At 33.3% G+C, this 14254-nt stretch overlaps 1 protein-coding gene across 3 annotated transcripts in view; it reads right to left on the bottom strand.

Annotated features, from left to right (window-relative positions):
- SNX13 (sorting nexin 13) overlaps positions 1–14254 on the bottom strand; it is a 146002-nt gene that overhangs the window by 18529 nt on the left and 113219 nt on the right. For 2 of the 3 annotated variants that reach the window (XM_070369758.1, XM_070369761.1), the window contains 4 exons: positions 11617–11686; positions 7625–7797; positions 3333–3440; positions 1529–1639 (listed from right to left, as the gene is read on the bottom strand). In XM_070369758.1, the coding sequence (XP_070225859.1) occupies positions 1529–1639; positions 3333–3440; positions 7625–7797; positions 11617–11686 (462 nt within the window). The remainder of the gene's footprint in view (positions 1–1528; positions 1640–3332; positions 3441–7624; positions 7798–11616; positions 11687–14254) is intronic. The other variant, XM_070369760.1, reaches the window with a different exon arrangement.

Genomic DNA, 14254 nt, shown 5'->3' with positions numbered 1-14254 from the left:
ACTTTGGCCACCTGATGTGAAGGGCTAACTCACTGGAAAAGACCCTGATGCTGGGAAACATTGAGGGCAGGAGGAAAAAGGGGCTACGGGGAATGAAATGGTTGGATGGTAATGGACTTGAGTTTGAGCAAACTCCAGGAGATAGTGAAGGACAGGGAAGCTTGGCATGCTGCAGTCCATGGAGTCACAGAGCTGGATAAAACTTAGCGACTAAACAATATAATGCTTCTTTTATCTCAAAAGGGTATTATCAATTTATAATTTATCTCAAATAGATGCTATCTTAAGAGAGAAACTAAGGTAAACATAAAAAAGATGGAATATTGACATGCATCTCTATTGACAATAAACCATTTTAAAGTTGGAATTAAAACTCATACACTTCAATCATGAAATACAAAGATAAGGTCACCATATTTTTCCCCCACCATTATAAAATACATAACCTAGAATTTCTTATTAAAATAAAACATTCCATTTAGAAATGTTAACATTCACTTGGATGTTAAACCATGGTATCCTTGAGAGATCATTTGAAGTTCTTACAGTTGTTAATTTTTACTTAGTTGTACCAATTCCTTAATCTTTTTTAAACAAGTTAGTCTTTTTATAGGGGATGAGAGGTAGGGAAGTCTTTTAATTTTCATTGTGAAATAACTTCAGACTTTTAAAAAGTTGCAAAAGTAATACACAGAATTCCTACTTACAGTTTCCCCAACTAATGCTGCAGCTCCTGTTACTATTGTTACTACTTCTAAGAGCCAGCACTGATTCAGACAGGCACTGTCATGCAGAGATTATTTCATTTGATTCACACATGCTCTAAACTGAGGATTAACACCTTCGATCTTGAGGAAACTAAAGGCCCAGAGGTCAAGTAACATTTTGCAGGCCACAACTAATAAATGGCAGAACAGGAATCTGAACCAAATGCTGCCTGACTCCACTGTTTGCCTTCTCACCCACTGAGCTCTCTCACCCAACTTGAGCAGTAAATCATTTATTGTCTTAACCTAGCGTCTTACTTCCAGAATAGGCCTGTGTCCCTAAAAATTTAAATAATAACTGTTTCACTCAAAAGGCATAAATTCTTTCAGGGACACAGTCTACTTAACATTTTTACTATCCTTACTCCAATTAAAAGACATTTCCTCCCAATAAGAAGTATTAACAGCTCCTTTTTAAACTAATGAAAGCCTGTGGCTTGTCTTAGGCCAACTTTCCTTAAAGCATCATTTCAGAAACAAAGCTTTTTTTTTTTCCCTCCCCTTTCCAGCTACTACTGGGTTTTAATCTGCATGTAAAGACAGGAGTTTATTAGATATGCCTATATATAGTAGGCTTGATAAAGCATCAGTTCAGTCACTCAGACGTGTCTGACTCTTTGATAAAGCACAGAAGATGCCAAAGAACATTTAATAAAATTTCTAGTTTTAAAACACACACATAAATATAAATTATCTTCTTTTACTGAAAACAAAGTAAGAAAACAGACCTATGAAGAAAGCCAATGCAATGGTCTGCTTACCTTGCGAGCGAAATCCCCTTTCCCTTTACTGTAGGCTTTGTTCTCAAGGAAATCATACACATAGTGAGCCAAGGCTGGAGACGCTTTCATCATTTCAGGAGTTAACAGTAACTAACAGGAAAAATCAGAGGCATCTTATATTGAGAGGGTACTGGAAATTAACTACTACTTACAGTGTCATCTGCTAGAAAGCTAAGAATGTATAGTAAAAAATGTTATCAACATTTTTTAAAATATTAACACATTTATCTATTATCTATCTATTTACTTTAGCCTCGCCATGTAGCATGTGGGCTCTTAGTTCCCCCTGCAGTGGAAGTGTGAAGTCCTAACCACTGGATTGTCAGGGAATTCCCCAAAATGTTATCTACTATTCCATTTTCAGGTTTTACAGCTTATAACTAAGAAGATCCATAGTAGTAAACTGCTATGTTATTCACATTCTAATTTTAAAGTTACCATTAATGGAAAGTACATAAAACAATTAAAATTTTTAAGTATTATAAAGAGGGCCCAAAACAAAATATTGCTTTTACAACATGATATAGTCTAACATTCTAGCTCAATTCCTTCAATGAAACATGTTTTGACATATTGAGATCATTAGCTAAGACGCAGACGGTACAGCCACAACTAAAACATACATTTATGGCACCAGATTTCAAAAAAGGTGCTTATTTTCTAAATAATTAATACAGATTTTAATGCAACGAAAGTTAATACATTCTAAAAAATCAAAATGTTTGACAAGTCATATAAATAATATCATTTAGCCTTAAGCCAGAAGACAAAGGTGAATAACAGCAGATTTATATGTTTTTCCTATCCTTTCAGTAAACTGTAGTGCTATGGAATAGTTATATGTAGTGCTATGGAATAGTTATAAGCAAACTCAATTAAACTTATAAATGTTTAAGAGAGAAAACTTCCCCCAAAATATCAAGTATAGTATTGGCTAAGTTTCACTAAATACTAGGACACAGTCAGCAAATTTTTTATGTACAGTTCATATAATAATTATTTTACGTTCTGTGATCCATAGTCTGCTGCAACTACTCAACTCCAATGTAGTAGTGTAAAAGCAGTCATAGACAGCAGTAAACTAAATGGGTAGCTGTGTTCTAATAATATAATAAACTCTAATAAAGCAGGTGGCAGGCTGGATATGGTCTGTAGGCTGGAATTTGCTGACTCCTAAAGAGTGAAGTGGGGAGCTAATATTAACAGATGAGACATCTTCATAAATCATTCATTAGTATAAAAAGCCATAAAGTGATATTATTAAAATCTGGTATTTGGGTACTACTTTCTAAAACAAAGTCATTTCTGACAATCCTTACACAGGAAATAACTTATGAGACACATTTTATTATTTCAGAAGAGAAATCTGCTGGGTGTGTGTACAGGTGTGGGTGTGTAGGTGTGTGTGGGGGTATGGGTGTGGGTGTGGCTATGTACTCATCCAAACCTGAAGGTAAGATTTCTAGCACTGAGTGTGTGTGTGTGTGTGTACAGATGTGGGTGTGTAGGTGTGTGTGGGGGTGGGGGCTGTGGGTGTGGCTATGTATTCATTCAAACCTGAAGGTAAAATTTCTAGCACTGAGTGTCCAGAAAACTTCTAAATTAATAAACAGAGAAACAATATTCATAAATTACTGATCAGATTGCAAGTCACATCTCAGCACCTCAAAAGTGGCTGCTATCTCACTATTTACAGTAAAAGCATTCTCTACCAAAGAAATCAACTATATTTGTGTGATCTATTAAAATGAAAACCTATGAGTAATAATAAACCTGAACTTACCTGCAAATATGCATTTAGATCTTTTTTTCTCTTTTCTAAAAAATCTCTATCCATATTATTAAAAGTCTTTTTACCAGGAAGCTTTAATATGCTTGACAGATTTTCAAACTACAAAACAAAATACATTCAATAGTCTTAGATTTTTTTTTTTCAAAAAGAGAAAAGTATTTTCCAAGTGATAATTTCTCTATGTATCAGAAGTATCTTAAACAGATTTTGCAACATATTTTATCTTATTAAGCCAAAATCAGAAAACATAAAATACTGTGCAAATAGATCCAAACCACAGTTCTAATGTTATTATAAAGAAGTTATTTTCTAAGAATGACAAACATGGATAACTGATGAACCACATGGTTTTTCATTTTAATAATCTCTCTGATTTTAAGATCATTCAAAATTTTAGTAACAAGAGGTTTTAAAAAACATTTATTTAAAAACCTTTTGACAAGAATAAAGTATTAGCAAATAAACTATTAATAATCAGAGTTACGAGTTTCTGGTTTCTTGAAAAAAACTCAAATATTTTTATATTGATGACTTCAAATCAGTTAATCACTGTAATAGCTAACTATTAAAAGTAGAAGAGGCAAACTTCAAAATATAGATTATAGCTATAACTCTCTCTATATAATGACATATAGTATAACACTGATACTTTTCCCCTGCATGAAACTACATGAAAAATAAATTCATAATAACTAAGAAAATAAAAGAGCTATATAGCATATATTTTATATTTGTAAAGTCACTAACAAAAACAAGTGTACATATCTGAAGTTTAGCATCTATAGACTCCACCTTCAAAAGTCCAGATAGGTAGCAATCCACCATGCCTTGTTAATAAAGCACAGATTTTAACCATACTAGCTGCTAACAAAGTGGAAGAACAACATCATTCAGCAAGTCATTGTGCTTGGGCTAACAGTATCTAGTATCTAAAACTTTAATGAGGAGCTTCATTACTTTTCCTGTGCGATACATATCCAGGATGCAACAAGCTTTCTAAAATCATTCTTTGATTAAATAACCACAGACAACAATGAGTCTGTAAAGAAAACTCATTCCTGGTGCAGAGATTAAAGAAAAGAGGAAATGAAAAGGTGTAGGATAATTTTCATCCCAGAAACTGGAAGATTCTGATAAATCATTAAATGGAATGGTAAATCAGATGGTTGCTTGGAGCTATAATGTGACAAGTTCATCACATGTTACGCATGAAAGTTAAAAGTAGTTCTTTTGCCGCTGCCAAGGAAAAAAAGTGGGGGCAAAAAAAAAAAATTTTCAGGGAAAATGTTATGCTGTAGTCACAAATTTGGTGGTTCACAAAAGTGTAAGAATGGGTCTTTATTGAGTATGAATGTATAATATCCTGGTTTTAATTTTTTAACCATTTTATAGAAGTAAATTTACATTTTTCAAGGTGTCCTAAAAGACATTTAGTTTCCTGGAATATGACTTTTCAATGGTATCTTAAACTACTGATTGAATTTTACAGAATGCATAGTTTATTTAGGTATTACCAATACATTTTATTCCCTTATAATTCACATGTTGAAACGTTAATCTCCAGTACTTCAGAAGTGGCTGTATTTGGAGACAAGGCCTTCAGAGAGGGAATAAAATCAAAACAAAGCCCTTATAAGAGGGATACAAAGACCCATCGGGAATGGGAGCATACAGTGAAAAGTCCTGTGAGGCCATATTCAGCACCATCTGAAAGTCAGAGAGCTGACTCAAGAGAAATCAAATTTGCCAACAACTTGATCTTGGACTTCTAGCTTCCAAAACTATGAGAAAACGGATTTCTGCTGGGTATTTTGTTATGGCAGTTCCAGTAAACTAACACACCAAGGGAATATAGCAGTACTCCTCAAAACAACAATTTCCAAAATTTTGAAACATTAAACCTTATTAATAAAAAAATTAAATGTAACAGTTATTTTCTTAAAGTCTAAATTATCAAGCTGGTTTTAAAATTATCTGTCTGTACCAGAAGCACTATGACTAACAGTTTTTCTCAAATACTGCTATTTTAAAAGGAAGAAAAATGGAAAAATTTAATGCTCTATATTAATTCACTATTTGATATTTAAAAGATTATTTACAAGTACAAAGCAGTCCATTCCCTACAAAGTAATAGGATTTCCTCTGCCAAAAAGTCACAAAAATATTTTTAAATGAATGCAAGAAAAAAAAAAAGAAAAAGAAACCTACCTAAAGAACTAACATAAATTAAAATGTATTTCAATGTTCACAAAGAACTCAAATACTATACATAAATCACAGAAATTCCAAACCCAAAGATTTTATCTTTCCACACTGAATATGTCAGGTCTAGAAAATTTGAAAAACATTTAGAATTTTTCATTAGAAGGATTCAAAGTTCATTAAAGAAAATAATAGTTCATACGTTTAGAATGGGAAAAAACTTTATGTCACAAAGTTAAAGAAATGAAATGAAAGTTAAAAAAAAAGAAATCTGTTCTAAAATAACTTTAATACTTAGACAGCTCTATGGAGTTAAAATTTATTTCGTCCACTGACTGTACTGTTGTCACCAGTGAACTAAAAGCTCACTGCATTTTCTTACAGGATTTGTTTTAAAAATACAAATATAAAATAAAACTAAAGATAAAAATAAGGCAGAACTAAAAGGCAAATAGTATGAGTCTTATTTACAAGTGCTTAGTACTTTCCTTAAACCTAAAATTTCACTTAACAAGCTTAGGTTTTAATTTCTTAAGCTCCAAAAGCAATCGATATGCTTTAGTAATCACATACTACTGTAACTTTAACACATCCACGTCATCTGTCTGCACTGAGCACTTTCAAAACTGAATTGTGCTTTATCAGTTAGTTGCATTTAATTTTTGTGCTATACTGAAAAGTAAATTTTCCACATGAATTGTTCTATTAGTAGACTTTTTAAAAAGTATGTTCTTTATCTATATTTGTCAATCTATCAACACAGCATTTACAGTCCTAGCCTAGAATCTTTAAGCAATGATTATTCCTCTGAACAGTAGGGAAAAATTAAAACTATTCATACAAAGAAAATTTCATATTATACGAAATTCCCATAAATTTGCAAGTAACTAAAACTACTCCCAGTAAATCACATTACTTTAAAATTTGTCATGTTAAGTTAAAGTGTAAGGATGAAAAGGAAGAGATATATGAACTATGTGATTTAAAAAAAATATCAAACAGGAATTTTGGGGGGCAGAAAATTCTTTCACTTCTGCAAACAAATCAAGCTAAACATGGAGATCTATTTAACAAGAACAATAGAGATATGCCCAAGTTATTAATTTCCTTATGAATATAATTAAAAATAGTCCTTTTAACATGGGCTTGTGGAGTCAATAATAACCAGGTTTCTAAACACTTTAAAGCTTTATTAGTAGGTTATCTCACTCTATTTACAAAATATTTTAATGAGAATTATGGTGTGAACCATACATTTTCTACATCCTAAGTGAAAAATATATTTTCTGATTATTTATGTAGTAAAATGTCATTTCAAAGCTTAGTTCACCCAATCAAATGTCACCATTATTATTATTCTATGGGCTTACTAATAATCATATATTTTAAAACACTGCATGAAAGATTATTGTGACTTAAAATAAATTTCATAGATTACCTACTCCAATTTATCCACTGATAATTTATTTTGTTCTAAGTTAAAAAGAAGAAAAAATATTTAATAAAAGATAAAACAGAGAAAAATAAAAATGTTTACATTTGTTACATTTAAGAGTCCTCATACTTCTATGAAACAAGAGAGTTGTATTTGGTAAGAATTAAAAACATTATTTGGTTAATTTAAAATATAATTTAGGTTTTGGTTCTTCATACAACTTAATGGATCAAGGATTTACCTGTTAGTAGTTGGGAAAGGATGCCATTTAAAATAACCACAGCTTTAAATTATATTACCAAACAGAAATCACAAATTGTCTTACAATGATCTCTATATGTTAAATAAACCCAAATACCTATGCAAAGGACAAGACATACACACTCTCTTAAAATCAGACATACACATTTATTCTAATTTTCCAAGGTATATCATTGGTACTTTGTCACTAGTCCACAATGATTAGGACTTTAAAATTTATTAGTTAAATGGACAAAATCATTCTAACATTCACTGTTGATTATAAAAAATTGTTACCTTATTTTCTTAGCTTCGGTCAGTACCTTAGTATCACTCACAACCATTCAGAATCAAACATGGAATCACGGAACAATATAAAGCACACAAACTTTAAAAACCTCACGACCTGTTCGGTGATCCTCATGTGGAAGTCGTGGAAGTCACTGTAGCGACGGTAGGTCTTCCACATCTCCTCAGTGTTCATGTTGCGCCGGTGCACAGTGATGGCGTACAACGCATATGTCTTGCCATGATCGTTACAGACGCCTGCCACAGCATATGGGTCATAGTGAGCATATACTAGTCATTTAAGACAAAATGAAGAGGAACAAAAGACACAAAAAGGAGGAAGATGAAGAACGAAAACAAAAAGGACAACATGAAATGGAGAATTTGAAATGACAGGTAAGACAAAGGATGTCACCAGGATAAAATAGATTCCTGTCATCTGTACTCACAGCCATAAGATGTTATATGTGTTGGTTACATCACAAAATTACCTACCAGGCTATCATGATACTACCAACGACACAGTGGTGTCCACTTTGGATTCTCTTTCCAAAGAGCTTTTAACAGAAACAAAACAATACCTTCTGTGTTAGCCTTCACTGTTCAGCTGTAACTTAATTAATATTGATAGCTCTGAAATTGAACTGCAAGCAAAAGCTACAGGGTAAGATCTATCTGGACTTCCCAGGTGGCTCTGGGGTAAAGAATCTGCCTGCCAATGAAGGAGATACAGGTTTGATCTCTGGATTGGGAAGATCCCCTGGAGGAGGAAACAGCAGCCTATTCCAGTATTCTTGCCTGGAGAATCCCAGGGACAGATGAGCCTGGTGGGCTATAGCCAATGACAAGACTGAGCGACTAAAACAACAAACAACAAGATCTATCTGATCTTTTGGCAAATCTTTCTCATTCACAATATATAGCAATTTACAAGTATAATTTATTCTGAAGACTTTTCTAAGAAGTCATTTTTTTCTACTGAATTGACACAAACCATCCAAGTCAGGCAGTCTTGAAAATCAAAACCCATTCCTATTTTGTTCAGATCTTGAGTAAAGAGATGTACTTTGAATAATTCTGTCTCATTTTCCATCTTCCTACCCCAAAGCCATGTTGTACTCTACTTAAGATCACCTTTTCAGGTCTCCAACAGTTTACTAAGTCTCCACTCATCTGTACCTGGTCTGCTTTTTAATTAATTCACTCACCTTAATTTCAATAACTATTTTTTGATTTATATAACTGGATGTGGTTCTTTTTTACAGTGTGGTATTCTTAGCTTGTTTTATCTCTACGATTATTTTTATCATACTCCCTGTGGTACACAACTACTTGAGGATGGCTGAATCTTGTATCACCCACATGTGATATGACAGCCTTTCAATTTCATATGAGTGATACCATTCCCAACCATGACCTTGACATTCTTTGTTCTTTCCTCTGACAGTAGGCTAAGTTCTTCTAGTTCCTCTTTCATATCAAGTCACCCTCTGTGAATCTGGGCTTTATGCAAAGGCCTGTGGTTCCAGGCTTTCCTCTGCCTTAGCCCATTTGTGCCTCTTTTAAATTTGAGGGCACAGAAATGCTATCAAAATTAAAAGAGCAGTCTTTACACTCCTATAAGCTCTTTGGCTTCACTTCTTCTTCATTTCCCTATATTTGCTTTTCCTCATAGTCTATTCCACCTGTAGATTTCCTCTTTTAGGTATTTTTATTCTACTGTTTTCAGTTTTTCTATGTGTAGGAAGCAAATTTTTGCATAGCAGTTTAGACTATCTTGTTGACCAGACGTATAAATTGCTCTTGTAAAAAACCAAGTGGCCAAGCTTTGGAGCTGACTAAATATTTTGTATTTTATACATACTTAGGCAAAGAAAGGTCTGAGCAGCTTCTTAGTAAATTGTTTTAGTCACAAAACATCTACAAATCTATACTGGCAAAAGCAGTTCTACAGAAATCTCTCCCAGGTTTTCATGAAAGTTTTTCTAAGATTTGCACTTTATATTCAGAATTGTCCTTCATTTCCTTTCTATCTAATATCAGTGTTCCTGATTTGACAAAATATAAGACTGGGGACTGATGCTGAGGCTGAAACTCCAATACTTTGGCCACCTGATGTGAAGAGCTGACTCATTTGAAAAGACCCTGATGCTGGGAAAGATTGAGGGCAGGAGGAGAAGGGGACGACAGAGGACGAGATGGATGGATGGCATCACCGACTCAATGGACATGGGTTTGGGTAGACTCTGGGAGTTGGTGATGGACAGGGAGGCCTGGTGTGCTGCGGTTCATGGGGTCGCAAAGAGTCAGACACGACTGAACGACTGGACTGAACTGAACTGAAGACTGGGGATAGACCTGGGTCATCTTGCTGTCAGAGACTTTATTATTCACTGTTCACCTCTTTCAATTATCCTTCACTCGGAGACCCATGCAGAACAAACTGTACAACACTTTCATCACATTAAAAAACCACCATCACTCAACAGTGTCAGCATGCCAACAAGGGAATGGCTTTACATGCTGTGTTCAGGAAAGGTTTGGGAAAGGATAATAGAAATCAGGGGCCACTTAGGCAGCAAACCATAACCAATTATGAGTTAATAAAAACAAGGAAACTAGCAAGAAATAGAAAAGGAAAGAAGAAAGGAATGTCAGAAAGCATTTTAAAAAATAATAATCAGATTTGTTACAAATTTGATAGGCAGGGAGATCAGACTAGGATGGGTACACAAAAGGAAAAATATGGGGCTATTATAAAACAAGCCCTAAGATAGAAAGGTAATTTGATTTTAAAAGATAATGAGGCTACATACATTTTCAGATGATGGTGAGATATTACAGTGGAAATAATAGGTTGTGTTTTCATTAGGACAACATTACTACTCATGGCAGGTGCTGTGCAACCTCTTCGTTACTAATCTATAACCAGATAAGGAACTAGGACCAGGATAGAAATAAATCTCATCACTAAGCATATTGTCTAACCTAGCCACTATTTTTTAAAACAAGATTCCTCAATGAAGGGCCAGTCCACTAGTCCAAGAATCATTCCATAAGTGCACTGCACTAGTTCTACTTCCTGCCATAAGGTTAAGGACATGGCATCCAGACTCAAAGAGACTCTGGAGCCCAACTAGTAAAGTAAATGTTTATCGAACAACACTAATATATAATGCCCCCCATGTAACTACTAATACAATTAATATTAGTTGAGGATTAGTATGAGGCAAGTATTACTATTATCCCATTTCACAGATGAGGAATTAAGATACAGAGAAGTTAAGACTCATCCAAGTTCACCCAACTATTAAGTGGCAAAGCTGGGGTTTAAACCCAAGCAATTTGGATAAAAAGTTGTGCTCTTAACCACTCTAGTGTACTGCCTCTTTAGTGATTATGCATAATTTTGTCTGAAAGAAAGAAAAACTTATTAAAAATGCTTAGTATAATGCTTCCATATCCTTTAAGAAGCTGATAAATACTTGTTAAATGAATGGACAAAACAGCTAGAATACCAGAATCCTCAGAAAAGAGAGATTCACATAAGAATCATGAGAAGCAAGATAAGAAAACCATCACTGACATTATCTAATAACTCAATAACAATGATGAAATTATTTGTTTCCTCAAGTCACTGGCCATTTTGCACACATGCTAATTCAGTCATGAATCTCACCTCACCCAAGCATTTCTTGTTTTCGTAAACTCCTATACAAAAGCTTCATTTACCCAAAAATCTACTGACTCCTGCATGTATGAAAACAAATACTAAACTAAAATCTGCCCCAAAACAATTTACTAAGAATCATGCAGACAATTATCAGCTAGACTCAAAGAAAAGATTGGTTTCAAAGTTTATCAGCAATGACAAAATGCTCAGAATTTATCCTTTTTCAAATGATAACAGTAACAACCTTAAAGAAAGGAAACACACATACAATAATAAACATTATAGAATTTAATGAAGAATATGCTACAGAAAAAAAGTAACATGAAAATATGACTAAAGAATAGAAAAATGATTTGTAAAAATAAATGTGGAAGATAAGGTAGTAATAATGATACTCAATAGTTTTTAAGTAATAATTAAACCACAAAGTCTCTTACCAGTGTCTGAAATGTAGGCGTGAAGTTGTACTGAGTCATCAGAAGATACATTTGAAAGGTCATCTAAAGACTGATGAGGGAAAAAAATTAGAAAATAAAAATTTTAAATTCTATAGGAAAGAAAGCGTTAAAGATTTCTATATCATATACATTACTCATTTTTGCTCTATGTCCTTATCTGTACCTCCCTCTCACAAACAATAATTCTCTTTGTTTATACTAATAGGAGAAAGAGAAGATAAGATTAAACTGTAAAACAAATATAATAATTGACTTAATAAATACATCAGATTATTTCTTCCTTCATTACCTGTTACATACTATAATTTGCTTCTTCTCAATTATATTCAATATATGGCAAGAAAAAATGTGGATAAAAATAAGTAGACATGTTATTTTTTTTATTATTATTTTTTACTTTACAATATTGTATTGGTTTTGCCATATACTGACATGAATCCGCCATGGGTATACATGTGTTTTCCATCCTGAACCCCCCTCCCACTTCCCTTGCCTAGTAGACATGTTCTTAAATCAACATTTCACTTTTTTGATGTTGAAATATATTAGAGCCAACTGTGTATTAACACTTTTGTTAACTTAGAAATAATTTTAGTTAGACTCTTTATCATAATCGTACCTACATCAAAGGGTATGTGAGGACTAAATGAAGACATGTAAAACATTTAGAAGACTGTTAACACAAAAAATGTTAGCTAATATTATGATTATTTACTAAATGAAGTGAATCTATGGTTAAGATTTATTTTTTAAAAAATAATTCCATAAACAAAAATTATTACTGATTGATTCAGAATAAATTTTTTAACTATAGACTTGGGCTCAAAACTTTTTTGCTCCATGTCCACACACCCACACTTACACAGAGGGAACATAAGGATATAATGAAGGCGAGACTGTATGGAAAAGAGTTAACACAACAGACCTTAAGTTGCTTTCCTTAGAAAGGACGGCCTGCGACAATATCTGGGAAGTTAGATTTAGAAAAAGTTCCCATCATTCCTAACTGCTAAAGTGGCTTACTCTACCTAAACTATCTGTATAGACAATGTGGTTTACACCAAATACCCACTTTTCTCCTGGGAGTCAGTTTAGTATATGCTGGACAAATGGTGCCTTGTGTGAACTACCTCCAATAAAAACCTTGGGCACTTATGTCTCAGATGAGCTTTCCTGGTAGCAGCATTTCACACATGTTGTCATATTCACTGCCAGCGCAATTAAGTCTATGCTATGTGACTTTCACGGGAGAAGATTTGTGGAAACTTGAGCTAGGTTTTCTCTGGACTTTGCCCCATCCACCTTTTCCCTTTGCTGATTCTGCTTTCTATCCTTCCGATATAATAAATCTTAGCTGTGAGTACAGCTATGCTGGGGTCTGAGTCCTTTTAGTAAATCAGTGAACATAGGAGTGGTCTTAGGGACCTGTAACACACAGAAGTATACGATTCAGACATATTTTACACTTGAAAAACCATGGGATCTGAATGAACTTTGGATTCCTAATGTGGTATTACCAGTTATTCATGAGTCATCTAAATGACCTTAATGCAGTCATGCATATGACATAAAGCCATTTAAAATTAAGCAACTGCATCCTAAGAAGAAAGCCAAAATTCTATCCACTAAAGACTGATCATCAGAAGAAACAAAATTTGGTAACTCCATACAAACGATCCACAAGTCAAGTGGGAAAACTATTCAATTAAATTAGATCTAGTCCAGACTTTGCCACTGATCACCTTAATAGACTTTAGCCATATCAGTAAGTCTTTCTTGTATTCCAGTTTTCCCAATGGTAATGGTGTAATATCTGTTCTACAACTCTATCAGGATATAATGTGAATGAAAATACTTTGAAAAGAATTAGAATGCACTTACTTTTTAACTGACCTACAACAAAACATTTTGACAAATAGCAGAACCTTTGTTTTAGAATTATTTTTACATGAAAGATAGAACCCCAAAGGAAATGGAATAGTCTACAAAATTTAAAATTGTTATCTACTGTAATCTTCTTCTAACTATAAGCTAGCACAGGGAATATAAAACAATCACCCTTTTCAAAAAAGCATCATTATTACTGGTAACCTTCCTTTGTAGGTAAACATATAAAAAGTTATATGTTGCTTTCTTATTACTTTAACCATGTTAGCATCTTATACTATGCAAGGCAGAAGCCGTTGAAAAACTCTGTATATAAACGCCTTTTCTAGCACACATAAAATATGCAATTAATATTTGCATTAAGTATGATGAAAAAATTCAATGAAATGTCTCTTAACCATTAGCCACAGTTATAATGCATGTGTAAATATCAACTAGACTATATAAAGTTACAACTGATAACATTATAACCATGGAACTACACTGTGATTTAGAAGTGTAAGTACTGATTAATCAAAGAAAACTGATTTCAAAACAAGTGCATTAATGTTGTCCTGAAATAAAATACAGTTTGCAAAGTGACCATGGTTTAAGATTCTTGAACTTCTTGCCAAAAAAAGAAGTGTTTTTTGTAACATTATGCTAGGTTAAAAACCAAAAATTGAAATTTACTACGATAATCAATTCAGCAAACAGAACTACAATGGCACTTCTAAATGCTTATATAATC

The sequence above is a fragment of the Bos mutus genome, chromosome 4 (genome assembly GCF_027580195.1).
Source record: "Bos mutus isolate GX-2022 chromosome 4, NWIPB_WYAK_1.1, whole genome shotgun sequence".
In the NCBI taxonomy this organism is placed as follows: Eukaryota; Metazoa; Chordata; class Mammalia; order Artiodactyla; family Bovidae; genus Bos; species Bos mutus.
This window is presented reverse-complemented; position numbering and strand designations above follow the sequence as displayed.